The 27,326-nt window shown below is 43.4% G+C and overlaps 1 protein-coding gene across 1 annotated transcript in view; it reads left to right on the top strand.

Annotated features, from left to right (window-relative positions):
* CCDC6 (coiled-coil domain containing 6) overlaps positions 1-20,209 on the top strand; it is a 112,527-nt gene extending 92,318 nt beyond the window's left edge. The window contains exons 6-9 of the mRNA XM_027531094.1: positions 1,790-1,946; positions 5,474-5,574; positions 14,661-14,785; positions 15,830-20,209. Coding sequence (XP_027386895.1) covers positions 1,790-1,946; positions 5,474-5,574; positions 14,661-14,785; positions 15,830-16,024 — 578 coding nt within the window. The 3' untranslated portion in view covers positions 16,025-20,209. The remainder of the gene's footprint in view (positions 1-1,789; positions 1,947-5,473; positions 5,575-14,660; positions 14,786-15,829) is intronic.
* Positions 20,210-27,326: the final 7,117 nt, after the last annotated feature.

Here is a 27,326-nt window from a genome sequence, read left to right as displayed (position 1 = left end):
TCCTCAGTTCTCTCCTATTTATAGAAAAGAAAGGCAACTTTCTCTGACAGCTGCCCCTCTAGTTCTAGAAACAATAAATATTCCAAGAGGCTGATAGAGCACTTCCTGTAGAGCAAGTGAAAAATTCTGCATCCCCATATTTGGGATGAAATACCTTTAATCATTTATATTAAAAGTGTACTTTGTAAATATTTTCCCAGCATGCCTTCAATTAAGGAGATTTTTGCATCTGGATTAGACAGCAGGGTTTCTGGTTAGATTGAAAACAGCTGAGAGATTTAGTGTTTAGCGCACATAATAGTGTTTGATAATTTGGGTGTTTTCATTTGAATTTCTAAAATAAGGATTTTCAAAAACTTGGATGTATTCTGTCATGATGGTTTCTTGGAAATCATTGAGTACTTATCAAAAGTCATTATTTGCTAAAAATGCCAGACCTCCATTGAGTTATGTAAAACTGGAACTAATTTGGTAGACTTGGGAGTCAAAATAGGTTCAGTTTATGGGAGAGAAATTGTCAGTGTAGCAGTCACCACCTTGCTTCCTTCTTAAATCTGAACCAGACTGATAATATGGGGTAGTATCCTGTAGGACTATCTGTTAGACGTGGTCACGGCCAATCTAAACTTGTAAGTACTTTTCAGAAAAGAGAAGTAAATGGAGATTGTACTTTTCCCAAGTTCCTTGGCTGAGACAGGGGAAAATGAAGGAGCCAAGAAGATGGGTAGACACTGAGTTTTGTATGAAGTTTCGTTACTTAGTAGCAACACATTCTGTCTGGGGTAAACCAGGAAAGGAGGGAGGTCTGCCTAGGGTAAACTGGGAAAGGGCTAGAGGGTCATGTTTTACCTTTGGTGGCAAGGATGCCACAGAATCCTGCAGAGTCACTCCGGAGGGCAGACAGCTCAGCAGAAGGGGATTCCAAAGCCCCAGGAAGATGTTGGTTGCACATTTCCGATTCCTCCAAGAGATAATCTGGTGGGTTCAGCCTGAGTCTATAGCGTCTAGCCCTGGGGCCAATTAGTTCTGACTGTACCACATGTGGAGCAGCTCCTGCGGAAGGGGTACTTGTCATAAGCAAGAGCCATCCCCAGAACCTGGCTGCACGTACGTCTTGATTTGCTGTCTGCCTCCAAAACACTGTGCATCAGTGAGGAGACAGTAACACATACACCAAAAATTAGACTGATGGGAAATGTTGATCTAATGTTGGAAATGTTGATCACATAGTGCTTACTACGTCGGTTTCTGGTTTTATAAAAAGATTTATTAACTGTTAGCAGGTTTTCCATGTGCAACCCCGCCCCCACCGCTTGCACTGGGGGTGTGCTAACAAGTGTGATCTCTGGGTGTGCTCCCATAGATGACGTGCCCCACCGTGTCTGGTGTTGACAGGCAGCAGAATTGGTGCCCTGAGGGGAGCCCATGGGCTGAATTTATTTCCCTATCTAAACCCCTTCCCCTCTCCACTCCAGCAAAGTAGTGAGAGCTCTGGTAACCACTCAGGCCAGACATAGCTCCAGCATGTCTTTCTCGACATAGAGCACTTTAGAAGGCGAGGAAGCGGGATTGATGCTGCCTAACCCTTTAGCACTGCTTTTCACCTTTTTTTTCCTAAGTGCAGATCATTGGTCAACCTTGGTACTTGGGATAAACTTGAAATCCAGGTGTCTGTGTGTGGGGAGTGAGAACGGCTGTCTTATTCTTGGTCTGTGGCACAGCCTTGTCTTTTTAAGAGTGAACTAGGACTGCACGGACCTTGGTTTAATCGAGAACTCTGGCTTTTCAGATTCCGAGAAAATGGCGCAGTATTTGGAGGAGGAACGTCACATGAGAGAGGAGAACCTGAGGCTGCAGAGGAAGCTGCAGAGGGAGATGGAGAGAAGAGAGGCCCTCTGTCGACAGCTCTCTGAGAGCGAGTCCAGCTTAGAGATGGATGATGAAAGGTACGTGTGTGTCCCGCAGACCTCGTGAGAACGACAGCAACAAAAACCAGCCTCCAGCCCCGCTTCACCTCCTGTGAGATGTGGTAGGAGATGGCTGGAATGTTTATTTATTGTCATGATGAATACTGTCACCTCAAAGTGATTGCCGAGAATGGGATAAATGCAGACGATTGACCATCCTCCTTAAACACAGAAAGATAAAGAAAGTGGCCTTTCCCAAATTACTGATAGGAGAGACATGGGGCAGCTCATGTGTAGAGAGGCAGCATCAACGTGTTGTTGAATTCATCTGATCCTATGTCATGTCTCTTTAGAGCATGGGTAATTGTTATTTAGTTGCTAAGTCACGACCGACTCTTCAGCGACCCCATGGACTGTAGCCTGCCAGGATTCTCTGTTCATGGGATTTCCCAGGCAAGGATACTGGAGTGGGTTGCCATTTCCTTCTCCAGGGAACCTTCCTGACCCAGGAATTGAACCCACGTCTCCTTCTTTTGCTACACTGAGCCACTGGGGAAGCCCTTAGAATATGGGTGGGAGCATCTGAGTTCACAGAAAAAATGAGCAGGCCATGCATGGTTCAGCCTGAGAAAGCAGACGTGTCCAGGGGGTGAAAGAATCTGCCAGAGATGGGCGAAAGTTGTTGAAAGCCAGAGGTTTTGCTTTTACACACTTGGAGACTTTTCAGCCTTTTTGCTGAAAACGAAACAAATACATTTATCTGACCAGGCCTCAATATCAAGACCCCTCGTTGTCCCACTGAGAAATGGGTTGGAATAAGAGAGTCATCCTTTGGTCAGCTAGTCAGATTTTCCTTTCCTTCCCTACCCGCCCTCCTGCTCTGTACTTTGAAGAGAGGTGATGGTTAAGACAACCACCATCTGACAGGATGGGGCAGCCAGTCTCCGACCAGGGTCTGCCAATGGCTGTGATGACTCATACTTGCTGTTGACACCAGAGTGTGTTGTTTGAACACATGTGGGCAGTTCTAGCAGATCAGCACTCCATTTCTCTTATTGAACAGACCCAGGGGGCTAACAGGCGTTCTGATTAATTCACTGTGGGCAGTGATAGTATTATCATTTCACAAAAAATGTATGATTTTTTTATAATGAAGATCTACTTTTATCATCTAAAATAGTTTAATAAAAACAGACTTAAATCTGTTTTTAAAACTATCTTCCTTGTTTGAAAAGAATAAAAGTGAGTCTTTTTTTCTCAGAAGTTTATATTCTAAAACTCTCATCCTTAACTCTGAATGTCACTGATCTGTTTCTGACAGTGTCTCATTCTTCCTGAAATTCTTATCCTCTTAAAACCATTTTGACTAAAAACATCAGCTAGAATATTAATTAACTTCCTACTATAGCAATACCTGAAGACATGGAGCAGAGGATGTGTTAATATACACAGCACCCTATGCTTGATTGTTTTTTTAATTGGGATATAGTTGCTTTATACTGTTGTTAGTTTCTACTGTACAGCTAAGTGAATCAGCTGTTTGTATACACATATCTCCTCTTTTGAATTTTGAATATGACACATTCTGAGGGACAAGTTCTGACTACAGTGACAACACTAAGGCTACTTCAGGCTTCTGGACAAAAATCGTTTTTTCCCCAGAATTGGTATTTACTGCAGAAGCTTTGCCTTGCTTTCTTGCTTTCTTTTTTTTGACTTGTCCAGTGTGCATGGTAGCATCAGAAACAAGGTTTGACTCCCAGCCCCGCTCTCCCACTTTTTCTTTAATGTTGGAGTGTAGTTGATTTACAGCATTGCGTTTGTTTCGGGCATACAGCACGGTGATTCAGTTATACAAATCCAGATACCTGGGCTTCCCTGGTGCCTCAGATGTAAAGGATCTGCCTGCAATGCAGGAGACCAGGGTTCAGTCCCTGGATTAGGAAGGTTTCCTTGGAGAAGGGAATGGCTATTCACTCCAGTCCTCTTGCCTGGAGAATTTCATGGACAGCAGAGCCTGGTGGGCTACAGTCCATGGGATTGCAGAGAGTCAGACATGACTGAGCAGCTAACACCTATTCATCTGTCTCTTCTTTTCCCTGTAGCTCAATACGGAATATTGAATGTAGTTCCCTGTGCTGTGCCGTAGGTCCTCGTTAGCTTTTTTAGGTTGGATTATCAGGAGTCAAGTACAGCTGCCCAATAAAGACACCTGCTGTCCCTACTGGGGATAATATCACATTTGGGAGAAAGAAAATAGGCACTTGAGACTTGTATATCTTTAAGTCCTTAAAGACCAAGAAGTGGTCTTAGTAGCCTTGCTGGCTGCAGAATTACAAGGCGTCTGATCTAGCAGCACCATGGTGGGCTACACTAAGGAGAGCAGGGAGAACTGGTGGTGAGAGCTCACTAACAGGTGCGTGCCAAACGTGGGAGCCTTGTTTTCTTCGAGTTGACTAAACCGGCATAGAAATAACTGTGTTCAAGTTCCTCATGTGAGCTGATTAAACATCAGGGCTGAGATTGCCTCTAGGGTAGACATGTCTGCACGTGTTCCTTCCTTTGGCTGGAAAGCCTGGGAAGGATCACTTCTTAGAGAGTCTCTCAAGCAGAAATTCGCCTTCGTCAGCTCTTTGTGCTTGTTTACCAAGTGAGGTCTAATATGATTTCTGAATCCAGGAAGAAGTCTGATGCGCACGGTGTGACCTACTGAGATACTCACCCGAGTGTCTTTTATTACATCCCCCATTCAAACATGTGACTGTTCGTTAAGCAAGGCCTGCCTTGTAAACAATTGACATCCACTTCAGGGAACCACGTACCTTTAATTTGATGACATACATCTCAGAGGGCTTGTTTGGGTTGGCTTTTCAAGGAACAATTCACATGTAGCCATTATAGCATTTACATGTAGCCATTGAGCCCCATTGGTAGCTCAGACCATAAAGAATCTGCCTACAATGTGGGAGACCTGGATTTGATCCCTGGGTCGGGAAGGTCCCCCTGGAGAAGGAAATGGCAACTCACTCTAGTATTCTTGCCTGGAGAATCCCATGGACAGAGGGGCCTGGTAGGAGTCACAAAGAGTCCAACATGACTGAGCAGCTAACGTACACACACACAACCCACACTCACATATGGAGTGTTGTAAGTCCATGGAGTCACAAAGAGTCCAACACGACTGAACAACTAACATACACACACACCACACACACTTACAACATGGTTGTGTCTCATTCTTGGGACAGGGGCAGTGAATTCCTACGTAACTGTTCCGTGATGGAGAAAAGCCTGGTCCTGTCTGTGACCCGGCTGTCACCAGGCCTCCATCCTGAGTAAAGACAGCCTGGATTCCCTCGCCCACACCCCTGCAGAGAGTGCTGTGCCAGGCAGTGCAGCAGCGTGGCTCTGGCGCCTGCATTATACACGTGTCCTCGTTGCAGCGGCACTTTCTGAACGCTCATGAGTTCTACCTCATGATGCAAACGTCTGACATTTTCTCGGGGAAGCGTTCTGAGGAACTGCTGGGATGCAGGCGGTGCTAACCATGTCATCCTGCCTCTTAGGTATTTTAACGAGATGTCTGCACAAGGATTAAGACCTCGCACTGTGTCCAGCCCGATCCCTTACACACCTTCTCCCAGTTCAAGCCGGCCAATATCACCTGGTGAGTATGTGTTCTCGGCTGCCTCTGCGACTCATTTCTGCTGTATTTATTAGCTACCCCGGAATACGTTCCCTCCCAGCATATAAAAGTCTTGTAAACAGAGAGGGGTCATGTGTTGTCCAGAAACACCAAAAAAAAAAAATGATCAATACCATCACAACAGAGTCTTTGCTTCAAATTTTTAAGCACAAATATTGTAATGCCAGCTGGTGGTTTTCTTCAGTTTTTCTGGAACCAAAAAATGTAATTTAAGTCTACAAAACCTTTGTGAAAAGACTATCTTTGACTATAATTTTAGGTGCCAATGAATTGACAAGAACCTTGGGTAGATTTTTCTGAGATGCATCAAAGCTTATTATGGGTTCTCTCTTCTTCTTATGGGTTCACCATCTCCGTTTTACCCTCAGAATAATTAATGCAGGTGTTGTATTAAAATTGAGGGAGCAGTGATGTGGAGGTTCCGCAGCTACTGGTCAGATGGCCAGGAAGTGGCGAGGCAGGGCGTGTCTTATTTCCAAGGCCTGTGTCCTTCCGAGCACAGGCTGCCTCCTGCTCTCTGCAGTGATGGTGAGTGGGCCTCGGCCCTGGGACACAGACCGGGCGAGAAGGAACTGGCTTTGCTTCTGTCTCTGGCTTTGCTCCTCAGAAGCCTTCCCCTCAAAGGCAGGCTTGTCTTCATCTGACCCCGAAAAACTCTCTCCCCGGGGTCCCTGGCTCCATACCCGCACAGCATGGGATTCTCGGGCCAGGAGGGCAAATTAATGATCCAGCAGGGAAGAAAGAGGAAGGCAGGGGAGGGAGGGCAGTGAGCGGAGGGAGGAAGGAAAAGGTAGCTGGCCAAGGGCTGTGTCTTGTGACTGAAGTGTCCAGGCTGCTCTTCTTGTGCTCGCTGGTAAACAGATTTTCAACAGAGTTGGGGGGGGGGAAGTGTTGGGGGTGGGGGAAGGGAGCTGGAGGGACAGTTTCACAGCAGAATAAAGTGAGGTGATGGTTCAAAAGGGTGGCAGCAATAAAGGTTTTGTGGTCTGGGACAGTGAAACAGCTTCACATTAGGGTGTCATCTCATTTCGTCTGTTGTAATAATGGGACACCAAGCATGGATGCCCTTCAGGTTGACAAAGGGGAAGTGCTGCAGCCAGGCAGGTGGCTGAGGATAGCAGGAGGCAGAAATGGCTTGATGAGTTTAGGATCCAGCCCAGCACTGTGCTGTTATGACTTTTTGTAAGAGGGGTCACACTTTTTGGTTTTGTTGGCCTGCCTGTTTTTGCCCAAGCCATGTGGCGTGCAGAATCTTAGTTCCTGACTAGGGATCAAACTCATGCTGCCTGCAGTGGAAGTGCAGAGTCTTAACCACTGGTCCACCAAGGACATCTCTAGAAGGGTCATTTGTAAAAGCCCAACACAAAGTGTGGCAGCTTTTGTCCACTTGGGGCCGGCATGCTCTCGGGCATCTGACAGGGTGAAGAGGGGCTGTTTGTAAATCCAAAGGACTTTCTGTTGTGGATCTTCAGCACAATCATCACTTGTTCTTGCCCCAAAGGATGTTCCTGAATCTGTTTCTCCTGCTCTGCAGTGGCCTTGAGATCTCTCCAGAAGCTTCTCTCCTGAGCTGCCTCTCAGGTTTCCCCAAAGAGCATTTGGGTTTCACTACCAGGAGGATAAAGGTCTTCTTTGCTTTCTGATTTATTGATGGGGAAGAAAGTCGTGAGTTAGGAAGAAGCAAGAAAGAGGAAGGCTTTTATAGCTCATACTGATACTGATTCATATTAAGTATAATTTAGTGTTCTCTTTGTTTTATTTAAACCTAAATGCATGTGATTTCTAATTCATTAAATGTAGTGTTGTGGTCACTGAAGAAACCGGAAACGAAAGTGAGACCTTGGTTGGGAGTATTAACTTCTATGGTAACAAATACTCTGCAGGAAGATGTATTGCCTGCACAGAATTTTGGCTTTTGCTGTCCCTGTTGCTGTAACGTGAGGCTTCCTTGTATAGACAAGCTAGTTGGTTATCCATTAATACTACATCATAGTAAGGAACAACTAGATTTTTTCTTTTTAAATTTCAGCCAGCTTTAGTGAGAACATTTGTACCATCTTTGAAATTCTAGAATATCATCAAAGTAGATTATAAACTCCTTTTGGCAGTGGAATTACTCCTATTCTCTCTAGTCCGTTGCATGCATAATATATGAGCAACATCTGAATTTTCAAGTTTTCTTTTCACTTTATTTTTTATTGAAAGAATTTGTGGTTCTCAATATTATGAATATCTAATCACTGCTTCAGTGGAACTGTGCTGTTCGTAGTTTTCATTTCCATTTTAAGTATTTTGGCTCTTCTTCCCTTACCATTTCTGGTTAACATTGGCAGTCTTGTATTTTCATTAACTTGTTGGAATATTTTGAGGGCTATCTCACAACTTGATTGAAAGGAACGTTTCCCAGAACTGACAAAAAGTTCTCGCTTATATGTGGACTTGTACATGTGGATTATACAGAGTATTATTTTTTCCAGCAATTTTTTTGAAGTTGTTCACTATTTTATATAGCCTAAGAAAAAGCCATTCCCACTTAGCATGTTTTCATGTGCCTACAGTAGGCATGGGGGATAATGAAGTTGTTAAAAGGATCTATACTGCACTAGCAACAAGCATAGCTGCTGCCCCTACCTTGGTTTCTAATTCCTGTCTCCAGGTAAAAGAACTGAGGCTCTTTGGAGAAATGTATGTTTCTGGGGCCTGGGGCAGGGAATATATGAGATGAATGTGGACATTCCAGTTCTGCCAACATAGTAAGGAGAAGCGCAAAAAACACAAAGATAAGGATAGTTCCAAGAGACACAGGAGCTAGCCGAAAGGGCTCCCAGAGGCCAAAGCTGGAACATTTGAACGATAAGCAGTGTAATGGTAGGTTGTAACCCAAACAGAAAACAAATATCCATCAGTTCACACTGATCTAAATAAATGGCTAAGTGAATAGACAGGGAGAAGAGATAAATCTCTCATTACAGAAGAATGCCAAATAATTGATGCAGATAGTCTGTCCTCATGGAAATGGAACTAGCTCCCTGATCTCTAAATATGGACTGCAGATGAGGACTTGCAGAGAATGTCATGTGAGAAGGAAGGGGAAAGAGTACCTTTATAATGGAGAAACGTCACAGGTACTGCCTCAGCCAGGAGATCAAGGTCAACATTGACAGTGGTCAGTCATGTTGGTAGTATGTACCCTTGATATGAGGGCTTCCCATTTGGCACCAGTGGTAAAGAACCCGCCTGCCAATGCAGGAGACATAAGAGATGCAGGTTCGGTCCTTGGATCAGGAAGATCCCCTGGAGGAGAGCATGGCAACCCACTCCAGTATTCCTGCCTAGAGAATCCCATGGACAAAGGAGCCTGGTGGGCTACAGTCCATAGGGTCACAGAGAATCAGACACAACTGAAGCGACTTAGCACACACACAGCCTTGATATGATGTGATGAGAAGAGCCCTTTACCTCTGCAGTCTTCCTCCCCAAAGCTCATCACCCCACGTGGAAAATGTCAGACAGTAGACGGACACTCTGTCTGTAAAATACCTGATCAGTACACCTGAAAACTGACGAGGTCATAAAAAAACAAGGAAGCTTGAGGAACTATCTCAACCAAGAGGTGCCTAATGAGACATGACAACTATGCGTAGAACATGGATTCCTGAAACAGGAAGAGGACAATAGGGAAAACCTCAGGAAATCCAGATAATGTATGAACCTGAGTTAGTAGTAATGTATCAACATTGGTTTGTTAGTTGTGACAGAAGTACCACAGTGGCATAAAAAGTTAGTAATAGGGAATCTGTTGGAATTCCCCAGCAATCCAGTGGTTAGGACTGCACGCTTTCAATTCCAAGGTCATGGGTTCACTCCCTGGTTGAGGAACTGCTGCTGCTGCTAAGTCGCTTCAGTCGTGTCCGACTCTGTGTGACCCCATAGACGGCAGCCCATCAGGCTCCCCTGTCCCTGGGATTCTCCAGGCAAGAACACTGGAGTGGGTTGCCATTTCCTTCTCCAGTGCATGAAAGTGAAAGTGAAGTCACTCAGTCGTGCCCGACTCATAGAGACCCCATGGACTGCAGCCCACCAGGCTCCTCCGTCCGTGGGATTTTCCAGGCAAGAGTACTGGAGTGGGGTGCCATTTCCTTCTCCAATGCGTGAAAGTGAAAAGCGAAAGTGAAGTTGCTTAGTCGTGTCTGACTCTTAGCGACCCCATGGACTGCAGCCTACCAGGCTCCTCCGTCCATGGGATTTTCCAGGCAAGAGTACTGGAGTGGGTGGGGAGCTAAGATCCTCCAAAGCATGTGGTGTGATCAAATAATGATAATACGGAATCTGAGTGTGTGAAGTGCAGGAGCTCTCCCTATACTTATTTTCACCACTTTTCTGTAAACCAAAAACTATTCTAAAATAAAAACTCTATTTTAAAGCTACTAAAATAGAGAAGATCACCTAGTCATGGAAGGTACAGGGAGAAGAGAAAAGCCCTTCCGTCTGATCCAGAAGTGACTGTAATATTTAGAGGTCATGTACAGGAGGAAACCTGGCAAAGGAGATTGGGAAGTTGCTCCCAGGGAAGGGGAAGGAAACCAGTATCCAATATCACTGAGGTGAAGACCAGCCTTTCAGCAAGAAGGGAGGGGTCAGCTCTGTCCTCATTGCCCCAAGGTCAATTGCAATAAAGGCCAATTGCAATAAAGGCCAATTGCAATAAAGGCCAATTGCAATAAAGAACGGAGAATAGCAATACAGCTGGCAGCGCAGGAACGCTGCCTGCCTTGGCAAGAGCAGCCTTGATGGAGTGATGAGGACAGAGCCAGATCAGGGAGGGCTAAAGGAGAAATCTTATCTCTAGTGTGTCAATGTTCACAGAGACAGTGTTTTCATGAATGACTTGTAGAACTAAAATAATATCCAAAGGAACAGAATCTTCAAACTTCTGCCTTTTGTTTGGTTGTATGGTGGTTGGTTTTTTTTTTTTTTTCCTTTCAGTTCAGTTCAGTTCAGTCGCTCAGTCGTGTCCTGTTCTTTGTGACCCCGTGAATCGCAGCACGCCAGGCCTCCCTGTCCATCACCAACTCCCGGAGTTCACTCAAACTCATGTGCATCGAGTCAGTGATGCCATCCAGCCATCTCACCCGCTGTCATCCCCTTCTCCTCCTGCCCCCAATCCCTCTCAGCATCAGGGTCTTTTCCAATGAGTCAACTCTTCGCATGAGGTGGCCAAAGTATTGGAGTTTCAGCCTCAGCATCAGTCCTTCCAATGAACACCCAGGACTGATCTCCTTTAGAATGGACTGGTTGGATCTCCTTGCAGTCCAAGGGACTCTCAAGAGTTCTCCAACACCACAGTTCAAAAGCATCAATTCTTTGGCACTCAGCTTTCTTCACAGTCCAACTCTCACATCCATCCCATCTTTTTTCCTTTAGCAGAGGTGCATTAGAGGGAATTTGGGGGCAGTCGGAAGAAGCAGAAATAATCATAAAACCATCCAGAATCCTTATATCCAAAGTGTTCAGATTTTAGTGTTTTCAGGTGTCTTCTCTCCCCATGTCTCCCCTCCCACATGTCTTGCAACTTCCGTTTCGGTAGTTGATTTTCTATTGTTTATGTATACATTGGTATCTTCATTTTGCTTAGTGGTATTTTGTCATGAATTGCTTTTAATGAATCATTTTTTTTCAATTCACAATCTTGAGCTAGTGGACAATGAAGTATAAATCTTAAAATTTTTCTCTAGGCAATGCATTTCTGTAGTAGAGCAAGAGCAATTTATTCCAACAATAACTTCATAAAGCCGCAGTATTCTGTTTAGGAGGCATTTTCTATTTAGATTTTTGGGGGGATTTTTATCCTTTATTATATTCCTGGGCCTGAGGGTCAGATATATGATGATTATAACTTAGGAGAAAAAGAAAATTTTAAGACATGGTCTCTGGCCTCTAATGCTTATGACCAACAACAGGGCCTAAGAAAACATAAGAAATAAAATACTGTTAATGCAAGGCCAAATATAATGAGTTTCATGTATTTTATATCCCCTAAAATGTTAAGTTGTGGTGCATCCATACTCAATGACATATTACCCAGCACTAAAAAGGAATTAACTTGATATATACAATAACTTGGAAGGATCATAGGGGCATTGTGATGAATGAAAAACTAATCTCAAAGGATTGTATACTGTATAATTTCATATCTATTAATATAGCATGCTCAAAGTGAGAAAATTACAGTGATGGAAAACAGATCAGTCCTTGCCAGGGGTTAGGATTAGAGAGAGGGCGTAACAGTTAAAGGGACAACACAAAGAAGTTTGCTTGTGGTTTTGTAATGATTGTGTGTGCTGATTGTGGTGACAATTACTTGGATCAGCACAGGTGATAAAGTTACACCTGTACGTGTACACACACACACACACACACACACACACACACAGTGAGTTTGTCTCTTAGTCACTTGTTCTGGTTTTGACAATGTGCTGAGGTTATGTAAGACATCATTGAGGGAAGCTGGATGAAGGGTAGACAGAGATCCTGGAGTATTTTTGCAACTTCTTATGAATCATGAACTATTTCTAAATAAAAATTTATGATAAAATTAGAAGGTATAATTAAAAAAAACTAATTTCAAGAAAAATTCAAAGGAGAAAGAGCCACCAGCTTAGAGAGCTTTTGAGACGAGCCTTGAAGGAGAGGTTGTTGTTGCTCAGTTGCTAAGTTGTGTCCAACTCTTCGTAACCCTGTGGACTGCATGCAGCCCAGGCTTCCCTGTCCTTCACTATGTCCCGGAGTTTGCTCAGACTCATGTCCATTGAGTCGGTGATGCCCTCTAACCATCTTGTCCTCTGTCGTCCCCTTCTTCTGCCTTCAATCTTTTCCAGCATCAGAATTTTGCCAGTGAGTCAGCTCTTTAGAGCAGGTGGCCAAAGTATTGGAGTTTCAGCTTCAGCATCCGTCCTTCCAATGAATATTCAGGGTTGATTCCCTTTAGGATTGACTAGTCTGAACTCCTTGCTGTCCCGGGGATTCTCAAAAGCCTTGCCCAGCACCACAATTTGAGAACATCAATTCGGGAAGTGGTTAAATACCTGTTTCTTTGGGGAGGAACATTGGAATCTATAGAGCTTCTCGTTTTCTTCGTTTAATATCCTGAAGTCGCCAAGTTTTCCGTGGTGGCTTTCTGTTTGCCTTTGTGGCTACAACAAACATGGCGGTTTGGTCTTGTTATTATTGGTGTATCTTTTGACACCTTCCCTTTTCTTGCATCTGGTCTTTACCCCTTCACTCTGTTTTTTCCACTCTACTCTTACTTCGTCTGTCTTCTACTTTTGTAATGTCTCAGTTGTACTCCTCTCAAGCCTGGACTTTTTTTTTTTAGTGGAGGTAAGAGCACTTCACATGCGATCCACCCTCTTACCACCTTTTTAACTGTTCTGTACAGTACTGTTAAATAGATACAGTGTTGTGCAGCATATCTCTGTAACTTATTCTTCTTATAAAATTGAAACGTTATACCCATCAAATAATAATTCCCCCATTCCCTCTACCCCCACCCCCGGTCACCCACCGTCCTGCTCTCTGCTTCTGTGAATTTGACCTAGATCCTTTGTGTATCTGTTGTCATGCAGTATCCATCCTTCTGTGACTGGCTTGTATTGGTTAACATAATGTCCTCCAGGTTCATCATGTTCTTTAAAAAAAAACAAAACAGAGTTTTCTTCTTTTTAAAGGCTGAATAATATTCCACTGCATGTTTACATCATGTTTTCCCTATCCATTCGTCTGTTGATGGAACTTCTGGGTCATGTCTATGTCTTGGCTACTGTGAAGAGTGTTGCTATGAACCTGTGGGTGCAAATTTCTTTTCAAGATCCTGTTTCCAGTTCTTTTGGATAAATACCCTGGAGTGGGATTGCTGGATCATTTATGGTAGTTCTATTTTTAATTTTTGAGGAAGCTCCATAATGCTTTCTGTAGCATTCGCACCCATTTACATTCCCATGAGCAGTGCACAGGGTTCCCTTTTCTCCACATCCTTGCCGACCTTTAGAAATGTTTATTTTTATTTTTTTTAATAGCTATGCTGACAGATGTAAGATCATATCCTGTTGCGGTTTGGATTTGCTTTTCACTGATGATTAATGATGTTGAGCATCTTTTCATGTATCTATTGGCCATCGGTTTGCCTTCTTTGGAAAAGTGTCTGCTGAGGTTCTCTGCCCGTTTTTTATCAGGTTATTTATTTGCTTTTGCATTGGATGAGTTCCTTACATATTTTGGATATTATTCCATATTATTCCCTTATCTGATACATGATTTATAAATATTTTCTCCCATTCCATAGGTTACCTTTGTGTCGATTATTTCCTTTGCTGAGCAGAAACTTTTCAGTATGCTGTAGTCCCATCTGGCTATCTTTGCTTTTGTGGCTGTGTGTTTGGTGTCATATGTAAGAAATCATTGCCAAGACCAACGTTATAAAGCTTTCCCCTGTGTTTCCTTATAGGAGTTTTATGGTTTCAGGTTTTATGTGTAAGTCTTTAATTCATTTTGAGTTGATTTTTGTGTGTGGTGTAAGTTAGGGCTCCAGTTTCATTCTTTATGGATGTGAATGTCAAGTTTTCCCAGCACCATTTGTTGAAGAGACCACCCTTTTACCATCACATATTCCTGGCACCTTCATTGAAATCATCTGACCATTTATGCGTGGACTTATATCTGGACTGTCTAGTCTGTTCTAGGGCTTGACTTTTATATCCTTTGTTATCCATCCATCAGGCCATTTGGTAAGCCCATCACTCCTCTTACCTGTTTGCATTTTTGTGGATGAATAAGAACTTCTACATTTTTTTTTTTGGCCTCAAGGCATGTGGGATCTTAGTTCCCTAACCAGGGATCGAACCTGTGCCCCCTGCATTGGCAGCTTGGAGTCTTGACCACTAGACCACCAGGGAAGTTCCAGAACTTCCCTATTTTTAAGCCTCCTAGATGCTTAAGACACCAGAGAGTTGAGTCCAGAGTAGTACTCACAAGTTGTTGTTATATTTCAGGTCTCTCATATGCAAGTCACACAGTTGGTTTCACGCCACCAACTTCACTGACTCGAGCCGGAATGTCTTATTACAATTCTCCAGGTCTTCATGTGCAGCATATGGGAGCATCCCATGGTATCACAGTAAGTATCCACGCAGGAAGCAGCACTTGACGCCTGATGGTGGTAGCGACTGGTATAGCGACGTGGGAGCTGATGTTGATGCCCTTAGAACTTTACCTTTCTTATTCCTTCAGTTCATCCTAAACTTCTAGATATCTCCCAGCAATCCGATGCCGCATTGTGGTGTTGAAACTGAAATCCTTCTCAGGAGGCAAAAACTTGACCTTCACTTTCTTTGAAAGATTGCCCTTCATGAAATGTACTTTGAACTCTGGCCAATGCCGTGATTGAATTCTATGCTCCTTGCCATAGTGAATTATTGTTGGTTGCCATCACATCTGAAAGTATTTATTGTCTGCATCTTCACAGTTCGCTGACCCTCAATATTCTTCCTGAAATTAGATTCATTTCTAGTTTCATCCAGAATTTTCTTTCCTGAAATTAGAAGGAACCTTATGTGTATCTGGTTCGGACCCTACTCAGCGGAGTGTTTTCTTTAGAGCTGGCTATGTAGTTGAATAAGAGGCTTGTTGGAAATGTCACTAAAAGAGATTTGAGAACAGGGTAGAATGGAGGGTGTTCCCAGTGAGGGAATCTTGAAAAGAAGAACCCTATTCTACAAAAAAAAGAGTGTGTAAGATATTTCTGAAGCTGTTTTGCTGGTTTGATGAGCTTTACATAAAAGCAGGCATTTTTGGTTGAGCCATAGCTTTCAGCTTATTTGAGGGATTGAAGGAACTAGAGGCATACAACAGAGAGAAAAAGTTTAAGGGGAGGATGTGACAGCTGTTTTTTCATTTTCAGACAGTCTCATTGAAGGCCCCAAGTCCAGTCGTTTGATCACATGTCATGGTGATTTTGTGTAGCCTTTTCATAGGTGTCAGTGCACACTCTACCTTGTTGAAGTTTTCATGACGAGTTTGAAAACCACTGGGGAGGGACAAGGACATGGCTGGTGTTTTGTCTCCGTGGGTCCACTTCTGGGCAGCCTTAGCCCCGAGTCAAGCTGGGTTAGGGGTGAGCCTGTATGCCTGGTCTGACCTGCTGTTCCTGTCCTCTCTACAGAGGCCTTCACCGCGGAGAAGCAACAGTCCTGACAAATTCAAACGGCCCACGCCGCCTCCGTCTCCCAACACACAGACCCCCGTCCAGCCGCCGCCGCCTCCACCTCCACCACCCATGCAGCCCGCGGTCCCCTCGGCAGCCACCTCGCAGCCTGCCCCCTCGCAACATTCGGTGCACCCTTCCTCCCAGCCTTAACGCATGTGCTTAGTCCAGACCCCACCTGGGGACTCGTTCATACAGTGGAGCCGTCGACTTGACGCCAAAGGCTTCCTTCCCTGGCATATTCGGATCTGACTTATTTGCACTGAGGTTATCTAGGCTTCACCATTCATTGTGTTGTAAATGTGTGTCGGAAACGCAGCCAGTGTTGTGGGTCTACAACACTAAACAGACGACTTTTTTCCATCGGTGTTCTACTTGAATCTACATGTGCGTCCATTCCCTGGCTGGGACCTCGGCTTTTCGACTCTTTGGTAGTTAAGCAGCAGTGTGCAATTTTTCGCTTGGCCCCCAGAGCTTCATTTTCCTGGCTTTTAGGTTTGTAAAATAAAAAGGGATCTCTTTTTTATATTTTTTTCCATGAATTTGCAGGAAATTACTGAGCTGTTATGACTACCCCCCACCCCCCATTATAATGGTGTTTACCAAGCAAACCAATAATTCAGCACTACAGTTCAGACCTTTGAAAATCTAGCTCTCAGTATAGAACAGAAAGTTAGCTGGATCAGTGCCCAAGATCATGTTTAACAGAGCTTTCTAACAGATACACTTTGTATGGGGTATGTTCAGTATATCTCAACACCCACATCTCTTGTAAAAGAGGTCACCTAAAGTATTGGCTCACATGGCTGTATCTTTTCCATATACGTGGGATGGATAATTATTGTATATCTAGGTGTGATTCTGTCTTTACCCTTGATGTTAACCTACCCACACTAGCCCCCTCTCCTGTGAGTTGCTAACTACCCACCGGTGGTTGCGATGGCTGATAAGAACGTGCCGTGTGATTTCTGCTGCCAAAGGCAGTGTGATTGTAACAAAAACAGCTATTTTCCCTTTCCATTCTTTACTTGTGTTCCCCTAAAATAGACTTCGAACAGATATTTTAAAGGTGCAAAAATACTATTAGAAAAGACTTTGCAATGAACATTATAGGAATACCTTGGTATAATGGCCACAAAATACTTTATCTCTTAGCAGGAAAGAGCTGTAGAGGCAAGTAGCACATTAGCCTTGAGGACTGCTTATTTTGCCCAGTAAAAACAAGTGCAGTGTTCAAAGAAATATATCCTGAATGCGTTATTTTCATTCATTCAGCACAAATAAATTGTTTGGTTTCACTTTAAAGTGGAACACTGAGTCACTCTTTTCTTAACACTTGGAACACCTTTATTTTGGCTTTTCAGCAGTTACTGTTTTGTACTTTGGTAGTAAAGTGATTTTTACCACCTGTGTTTGCATATTTATATATGCTGTGGACGGAAATAACTTACTAGAGAATGTATATTTTATGATGAGAATGTGTATCTGTTGGATATAATCGGAGAACTGAAAATTAATTTATCCATAATTTTTAAGAGTCCATGTTTTGTGACTACCACCTCTCATAGCTAGCTCTTTACTGACCACACTCCTAAGTATAAGGAACCATAACATTGTAGATACTTAATATTGTACAGTAGAGAAACCTCCATTTTTGCCTTCAAATGCATATTTAAGAGTTACAGAATGAGAAAAAGTCTTGTTGGCTAATAGTGTTTGACTAGCATCTTAAGAACTTGAAAGTAAAAGCAACAATAGGATTTTTTTTTTTCCAGCTCTTTCAGTTTCCACCCCCAAACTGAGAGCATTGCTCCTCAATTGTTTGAAAGAAATCATAAGTCTATATAAATTTTATTTATAATGTGTAATATACATAATCATAGTACAGTTCTCAAATACGGGGAAGAAGTTTGGCATTTGATTATTGAGGCTTGAGGTTTTTAATTCAATCAGATGGGGTCCTGTCTGACCTGGGTATTTCACCAATGGCTCACTGTCCCTCCTGGTATCTGGCCATTTTGAGGAATTCTGAGAGCAGGCAAACAGGTGTTGCCTGCATGGTACAGTTCTCAGTTTTTCTTAGAGGAGAAATATGATCTATGTTTACAAGAATTTTCTACAAGACTGTAGGTTTCAGTGCTGTTGGATAGAGGGTCTTGCATTCAAACAAGAGAGTCTAAAATGTAATGATCTTCCCTCTGCTTGCTAGCAATTTAGCGATCTCCGGAAAGCACAAAAGTTAACACATTGTCCTATGGTGACTGAAAAAGCACTTGGAGGAGCAAACAGTTCTGATAAATGCCTTCTAGAGACAGTCCTTAACATTCAGATTTCTACAGGAAGGTGACGCCAGTTTCCCTAGACTCGTCATTTCATTGCAAAATGATACACAGCTCCTTCAAATAGCACTTTTTCACTGTAAATCTGTTGCCTCTCCCAGTGGACATTCTGGATTGATAGAACAAACACTACTCTTCTGAACTGATGCCATTCTGGGTCCTGTTGGAGTGTTTTGTATCCCCGTGGGGAGCCTGTCACACTTGGGGAGTACCTGCTAGGGCAGCTCCTTGGCAGTTGTTTAGCCCCCAAGGACCCCAGAGATTTCCACGTCAAGAGCACAGAGGCAAAAGCCCCCTCGCCCACAGGAAGCTGACATACCTGGAGCATGTCTTTGGGGGGCTGAATGCAGTTTCTGCTGTTCCTGTTGCCCACCCGCAACCCTGGACTGACTCCCAGAGGCCTTGGAAGGCAGGTGGGAGGCACAGCAGGTTCAATAGCTTCGTTTTCCTGTCTCACTGACAGAGACCCTTGGCTATCACTGTGCTGCTAATAGAGTAAGTACTTGTCGCCAGATGACCATGCCTTTTATTCAAAACCAAATTACTTTCCCTGACACCTGATGCCTCTCTGGGCTCTGAACTGCTCTCTGTCATTCAGCATGCTGGCTTTCTAGACAGACTTCTAGTGATGTGGCAGATGGTGGAAGTATTTAAGATTTGATCTAACTCACTCCTTTGTTCTTTGAAAGGAGTTTGAAATTTTGAGCTCCTGAGAGCCTGACCACAACCATGGAATGAATGTGTGACCAGAATGTGGCTTTGACACCAAGTGCTGCTGCCGCCCCTTTGTAATTGGCTTCTCACTGATTTGACCAGAAATAATGGATAATGTGAATTTTTGTTAACTGTTCCAATTGTAGAAAGATAGAATATGTTATCGCCCTTTGTTAGGTAGACATGAACTTTTCCTGCACGAAGCCTTGCTTATAGAGGATGCCCTTACAATAAGGCAAGAAAAAGCATAGTAACTTGTGCTTGGAGAGCTCACTATTTTTATCTTATCGATACAGAAGAAATAATTTCTGCATAACTTGATTCTTCTATCTAGTACTTGTATTATAGGTAACCAACACTGATAACTTTGTAGTGATGACTACCAAAGAAATGCATAGTAAAACAACCTTTTATTTCCAAATTACTAAAGAGCCAGCCATTGACGCTGCTACGTGAGTTCCATGCTCAAGAGCCATTGTAAGAGATTAAGGGGTTTTTAGGTTTTGGGGTTTTGTTTTGGTTTTGCTTTTTTTGTTGTTAGGGGTGTTTTTTTTTGTTTTTTTTTTTTTTTTAGTTTCTTTCCTTTTTCTTTCTCTCTCTCTTTTTTTCTTTTTTGGATAAAACACACACAGCTGTTAGGATAAAATTTTAGGGAGCATGTTCCAGAGTGCTCAGCAGTTGCGGTTAACTGCCAAGCCCTGGTTGCCTCTTGCTAGGCAATGGAAGGAATCTTCTGTTCATGATAGTGTGGGTGATGTGTGTGTGCAAGCGTGTGTGTGTGCATTCATGCCTTAACTGGGGTTACTGCTCAACTTTAGTTCTTGACCTAGTCTGCACTGTCGTCTAGATTGTATTGTACATCTCGATCTGAACTTCATCCTGGCAAAAACAAAGTTGCAGGCACAACAGTTTGCGAATGCATTCCTCCAGCAGAGTGTTGGATCAGGTTGACCCTGAGCCTTCTTTGGACTTTATTGGGAACTAGGCATGGAAAGCAAAAGTGGGCCGTCCCGAGGAAAGACATCAGCGAGGAAGAGGAGAGAGCCAAGTGCTAGCATGTCTTCGGCCTCTGCGTATCTGTGCACACTGTATGTCGTTCATAATAGCTTGTCTACAACTTGACTAGGTTGGAGTTCTGCTAATAGTGGCAATCTTGACATTTCTTGGTCAGAATTTAGAGAGATGTAAGACTTCCAATTAATGTCTTATTTACTTCTTTATGTTGATTAGCCTTTGATACATGTGCTGAATCAGAACCTAAATAAAGATAATTTTTTAAAATGAACCTCTTGAGCCTTCTACCCTATCTCTTTCTTTCTGGTCTTTGAGTCAGAAAATGAATATTGTTTCCCTGTGGCTCCTGATAGATATTCGTCTCGGATTCTGAATACTGAAGGCTGCCTTAGAAGGTAAGCTTAAGAAGAGGAAACAAAAGAGACTGGTACTGCTCTGTTTCTTAATCAGGATGCTGGTTATCTGGATGTACTGAGGTTTTGAAACTACATTGAACTGTGAGTTTATGATCTGTGCACTGTACTATATATGTATATGTGTTGCATTTCACTTGAAAACCATAAACCTGGGAGATTATGAAAAGGAAAGAAAAACCGCACTCATTCTCAAAATGTTACCTATAAACAATAGATACATGTATATACACACACGTGCTAAGTAGCTTCAGTTGTGTCTGACTCTTTTCGACCCTATGGACTGTAGCCTACAAAGGTGATCAGTATACTTGAGAGCAAGGATTTGAGTGGGTGTGGCTCTGTAGTGCCTTTCTCTTCCTCAAGAAGATAAAATTTCTGGTCTCAGCAAGAGTGAGGAAGGAACCTCATTGTGGGGCTCCCTGCATTGTAAGTGGAGGGATGGGTGTCCTGAGTCCAAGCAGTCTACTCTGTTAGGGAACCTTTGCAGCACTGTGAGCACACAACCTGGTTATGTAATTTCATTACACACACACACACACACACACACACAAAATATATGTACTCTGTCGCTTCAGTTGTGCCTGACTTTTTTTTTGGTAAAAAAAATTTTTTTTTTATTATTATAATTTTTTTTTTTTTTTTACTTTACAATATTGTATTGGTTTTGCCATACATCCACATGCATCCGCCACAGGTGTACACGTGTTCCCAATCCTGAACCACCCCCCTCCCACCTCCCTCCCCATACAACCCCATGGACTATAGCCCTCCAGGCTCCTCTGTCCATAGTATTTTCCTGGCAAGAATACTGCAGTGAGTTGCCATGCCCAGTCCAGGGATTGAACCCCTGTCTCTTCCATCTCCTGCATATAAGGTTGGCAGGCAGGTTCTTTACCACTAGCACCACCTGGGAATCCCATATACATGTACACACACATACATAGTCAGGCTTGGGAAAATACATTTGGTATATATTCTTAAATCCATCTGTAGGGTTTCTGCTTCCTAGTTGTAGGAAGCAGAGCTTTAGGATCAGTTCTAGGTTTAAGTACCAGTTCCTTCACTGGCTCAGATGAGAAAGAATCTGCCTGCAATACAGGAGACCCAAATGCAATCCTGGGTTGGGAAGATCCCCTAAAGAAGGAAATGGCTACCCACTCCAGTATTCTTGCCTGGGGAATCCCATTGGCAGAGGAGCCTGGGGGCCTACAGTCCATGGGGTTGCAAAGAGCCGGACACGACTGAGTGACTAAGCAAAAATGATAAGAGTTTTCAATTTGATTGGTTATTTGATGAGTTGACCAAAATCTTTTCATGGCAGCGAAGTTTTAGTTGTAACTTGAAAATATTGACCAAGAAATTACCCAGGACCTCTGAGTTCAGGACTTGGCTTCATTTGCCAGCTTCAGTTTTCTAATCTGCATGTTGGAGATAGCCATTCTTATTTCAGGTAGAATTTGAAGAAAATGGGATTTCAAGCAGAGTACTTTAACAACACGTAAGTTACAAAGTTTAAGCTATATGTGCACTTCTTTTTTTTCACATGGTGCTTCTAAAATCGAAATGGTTTAGAAACTTTTTTGGTGTTTATGTAAAACTATAGGTAAATCTGGGCCCTTGCTTTAATGTATAAGCTATTTGAATTAAAAAAAATACTTGGGGAAATACAGTTGTTTTCAGTGACTAATGTATTGATACAATTCAGACCCAAACTTTTAAACATTTTCCTAGAAATAGAGGGAGAAGCCAGTACTTGGTAAATATTTATTGTTCAGTGGCTAAGTCGTGTCCAACTCTTCATGACCCCGTGGACTGCAGCATACCAGGCTTCCCTGTCCTTCACTCTCTCCTGGAATTTGCTCAAACTCTTGTCCATTGAATCAGTGATGCCATCCAACCATCTCATCCTCTGCCACTCCCTTCTCCTCCTGCCCTCAGTGTTTCCCAGCATCAGGGTCTTTTCCAATAAGTCAGCTCTTCACATCAGGTGGCCAAAGTATTGGATCATCAGCTTCAGCATCAGTCCTTCCAGTGAATATTCAGGACTGATTTCCTTTATGATTGACTAATTTGCTGTCCAAGGGACTCTGAAGGTATGGTTTGTGTCAAATGTTTATGTCAACATAGACACTGAGTTTCTGTCCTTTAGAACTTTTCTGTCTTTCATATCTCCTCTAATTCCATATTACATTGAATTCTTTTGAACTAAATGTATTAGCTATTTTTCTAAAGATCTTATTTTCTGATACCCTACTAATGATTGAGTGTAACTTTTAGAAACTACTAATTATGCTAAGGGATTCCCTGGTAGCTCAGCTGGTAAAGAATCTGCCTGCAATGCATGAGACCCCAGTTCAATTCCTGGGTCCGGAAGATCCACTGGAGAAGGGATAGGCTACCCATTCCAGTGTTCTTGGGCTTCCCTAGTGGCTCAGCTGGTAAAGAATCTGGCTACGAAGCGGGAGACCTGGGTTCTATCCCTGGGTTGGGAAGATCCCCTGGAAAAGGAAATGGCTATCCACTCCAGTATTCTGGCCTGGAGAATGCCATGGAGTTGCAAAGAGTCAAACATGACTGATTGACTTTCACTTTCAATTATCCCAAAAAGAGGTCTGAGTCATTAATCTGAAGATTTTTCATATTAAAAATCAAGAAAGAAAAAACAAGACTCAGAAGTGAAACAGATGATAGAATTAATAGACAAGGATGTGAAAACAGCCATTATAATCATTCTTCACGTGTTCTGGAAGGCAGACTACATGAGCGTGATGAAGAAAATGGAACATATAAAAAAGATCCCAATTGAACTTCTAGAGGAAAAAAAATACCATATCTGAAACAATGTAAAGCAACAAAAACTTGTCTTCACTCTTTTGTGGGGTTGTATTTGTGCTCTTTAAATGTTCCTTTGAAAGGCAACTGCTGAAATTCAAGTCCAGTTAACCTACTTTTCTTCCACCCCTCTCCCCTGAGATGGCTTTGTCTGGGTGCTGGTTAAATGCTTTTGGGAAATTATTAACCTTGGGAACTGCCTGACTACTGCTGTTCATCACTTTAATGCTGGGCACGAAGCCTCAGATTTACCGTAGCTAGGTGGAAGAAAAAGTGTCTTGTGATTTCAGTCTGGTCTCAATTCAGTTTTCTGGGTTTTGGCTTCTTCACCTGTAAAATAAGAAGGAGACTGTATTACCAAGTCCAAGCTCATACTTCTTACCAAATGACAGGCCAGTGAATCAAGAGACAAGGTGTTGTGGCAAGGAACAGCACCTTTATCTGGAAAGCCAACAAACTGAGAAGATGGTGGACTCATGTCCCAAACAACCATGTTACCCGAGATAGAAAGGGATGGTTGTGGGGAGAGGGGGTTGGTTGGTTGTTGCAAACTATTTGGTGTCAAGAATCCTTTGTTCTTGCAGCTGTCCATGTAGGTCAGGTCACTCTGTTCCTGTAAACCTCCGACAACACAAATATTCTCTATTCTGCAACTTTTCATCTCTATGTGATGAGAAAAGTGTTATACCTTTAATGGTCAAAGCCTTGAGAATGGGCTTTCCTATATATTTCAGGCTGTAGATGACATTATTTTTACAGGAGATGGAGAACCAGCATGAGTAAGCATAGGCAACAGAGCCCAAGGGTTCGAGCTAAAGGAATAGACTCAATGTGGAGTCAGATTTGTTCTCTGTTACAAATGGGATTGTTGGGATCCAGTGAACATTGTTAAAACTTGGGAGAATGTAAGTCTTCATGTTGTCACTTCTTAACTGTCTCTAGTATTTCATTCATTCTTGTAGTTGTTCGGTCACTCAGTGGTGTCTGACTCTTTGCAACCCCAGGGACTGTAGCATGCCAGGCGTCCCTGTCCTCTGGTGGTCCAGTGGTTAGGGCTGTGCACTTCCACAGCAGAGGGGCCTGGGTTTCAATCCCTGGTCTGGAAACTAAGATCCTGCATGCCGCATGGTGCAGTCAAAGGGGAAAAAAAAAGTTGAACCATAATTAAATCCATTTAAGGCCTTTTGAAGATAAAACTAGGGTTCAGCTGATAGGGTACTTTCAGTCTTCCACAGAGTCTTATGTTTCCAGCTCCTCACTGATGTTCTAAAGAACATAGGAATGAAATTTGTGCCGTGTGCCGAAGCCTCGGCAGAAGACCCTGTTTCTCAAGACAACAAAACTGTAATCTGTGTTGAAATAGCCTTCCTAGAATGTCCTTTGTCCCTTTTCACACCGTCTCCCAAGACCCAGCAGCAGTCTTCTCTTTAATCAGCAGATCATTTTCATGATCTACCTGGAAGTTTGCTTCTTCCCTAGTCACCTCCTTCCACCGCCACTGGGCAGCTACTAATCTGTTTTGTGTCCCTATGATGGCCACCCCGTGTTTGATGAGGGGTGCTGGAAAGGTGTGTGAGGGATCTCAGTAAAATGAGGTGGGCCAGGGAATGTGATGTATTGCATCCGGTCTGCTACAGGTGGCCTGGGGGCTAAATACCTCTAACCACCTGGTCCCACCACTCAATGGCAAATAGATGGGGGAAAAGTGAAAACAGTGACCAATTTTATTTTCTTGGGCTCCAAAATCACTGTGGACAGTGACTGTAGCCACTGATATGGTTGGATGGCATCACTGACTCAAACATAAGTTTGAGGAAATTCCAGGAGATAATGAAGGACAGAACAGAGGAGTCTGGTGTGCTGCAGTTCATGGGGCCACAAAGAGTTAGTTGGACATGACTTAGAGAATGAACAACCAAAATCATTTGATTTGGCCCAAGTATGCATGAAAAACATTTTCCCCCCAAAGTGGAGAGATGTAATGTGTTTTTTTTTTTTTTAATATATATTTATTTATTGGGTTGCCCCAGGTTTTAGTTGTGGCAAGCAGGATCTTTAGTTGCAGCATGTGGGATCTAGTTCCCTGCTGCTGCTGCTGCTACTAAGTTGCTTCAGTCGTGTCCGACTCTATGCAACCCCATAGACAGCAGCCCACCAGGCTCCCCGTCCCTGGGATTCTCCAGGCAAGAACACTGGAGTGGGTTGTCATTTCCTTCTCCAATGCATGAAAGTGGAAAGTGAAAGTGAAGTCACTCACTCAGTCGTGTCTGACTCTTTGAGACCCCATGGACTGCAGCCCACCAGGCTCCTCCATCCGTGGGATTTTCCAGGCAAGAGTACTGGAGTGGGGTGCCATTGCCCTGACCAGACATCAAACCCAGGACCCCTGCATTGGGAGCATGGAGTCTTAGCCACTGGGCCAACAGTAATATGTTTTATTTTCCTTTTTCCTCTTTTTCCCCAGCTTCATTGAAAAATAACTGACCCATCACATGGTGTAAGTTTAATATATATTGCGTAATGATGACCACAATAAGGTTGGTGAACACATCTGTCACCTCACATAGTTATTTGCAGTTTATGAAATTTGGAATACCTTTGAATTTACAATAAGGGAGATTTTTCTTTTTAAAAAAATCCAGATTTCTGATTACTCAAAAAAATAAGAGCTCAGCAGGGCCTCGCCCCTCCATTGCTCAGTCAGCCAGGCTGAGCAGAAGCTATGCCCAAGGTGCAGAGAACATCTGCCCCTTCAGGTGGGCCCTGCAGGCTTTGAGTTTCTGAACACCTGGCATAGGGTCCTCAAGGAATGAAGGCTAGAGCTTGTGTGTGCATGAGAAAGAAAGGAGGGGGAAGAGTAGAAGAGTGAATGAGAAGTGAAAATTGAAGCCCTGTTTGGAGAGAGGCTTACACCAGAAGCTCCCAGCAGAAGTCCAGCTAATGAGGTGGTTTGTAGACGCACAGTGGGCTTTGGGAAATTAGTCTTTTATTTATGTATGTGTGTAATTTTGGCTGCACTGGATCTTTGTCGTGGTGTGCGAGCTCCCTAGTTGCAGTGCATGGGCTCAGTAGTTGCAGCAGGCAGGCATGTTACCCTGTAATATGTGGCATCTTAGTTCCCTGACCAGGGATCAAATCCATGTTCCCTACGTTGGAAAGTGGATTCTCTACCACTGGGCCAACAAGGAAGTCTCAGGAAATCAGTCTTGTGAGCCTCATGGGGAAGATTGGACAGGATTTGAGAAGATATGAAAGTATTCCTGGATTCTCTTAGCTGTGCTGCCATCTAATTTGCCCCTTGCTCTCTCCAAATACAACAGACAGCATGGTTTCAGCAGGCTGAGGACGAGGATGTGCCCATGGATGGAGAGCTGTAGAGGAGAGGCAGAAAGGGATGTTGAGAAGTGTAGCTGTCTACCTTCTGGGAGAATAAGCCTTGGTTTGTATTGCTTACCAATGGTCACCGTGTAAATTCTCCCCACCGTGGCTGATTTCACGTCAGCAACATGAAGTCACTAAACTTGGAGAGAGAGGTATAATAGTAACACCATTATCTGATATTTCTACTGTACAGATATATTAGGGGTTCAGTTCATTTCAGTTCAGTTCAGTCGCTCAGTCGTGTCCGACTCTTTGCGACCCCATGAATCACAGCACGCCAGGCCTCCCTGTCCATCACCAACTCCTGGAGTTCACTCAAACTCACGTCCATTGAGTTGGTGATGCCAGCCAGCCATCTCATCCTCTGTCGTCCCCTTTTCCTCCTGCCCTCAATCCCTCCCAGCATCAGAGTCTTTTCCAATGAGTCAACTCTTCGCATGAGGTGGCCAAAGTACTGGAGTTTCAGCTTTAGCATCATTCCTTCCAAAGAAATCCCAGGGCTGATCTCCTTTAGAATGGACTGGTTGGATCTCCTTGCAGTCCAAGGGACTCCCAAGAGTCTTCTCCAACACCACAGTTCAAAAGCATCCATTCTTTAACTAACCTTAAATACATAATAATAGTAAAATTAGGCTGAAGCTGAAGCTCTAATACTTTGGCCACCTGATGCAAAGAGCCGACTCCTTGGAAAAGACCCTGATGCTGGGAAAGGTTGAGGACAGGAGGAGGAGAAGGGGCGACAGAGGATGAGAGGGTTGA

The sequence above is a fragment of the Bos indicus x Bos taurus genome, chromosome 28, assembly GCF_003369695.1.
Source record: "Bos indicus x Bos taurus breed Angus x Brahman F1 hybrid chromosome 28, Bos_hybrid_MaternalHap_v2.0, whole genome shotgun sequence".
NCBI lineage: Eukaryota > Metazoa > Chordata > Mammalia > Artiodactyla > Bovidae > Bos > Bos indicus x Bos taurus.
Note: the sequence above shows the minus strand (reverse complement) of the source record. Positions and strands in the feature narration are given on the sequence as shown.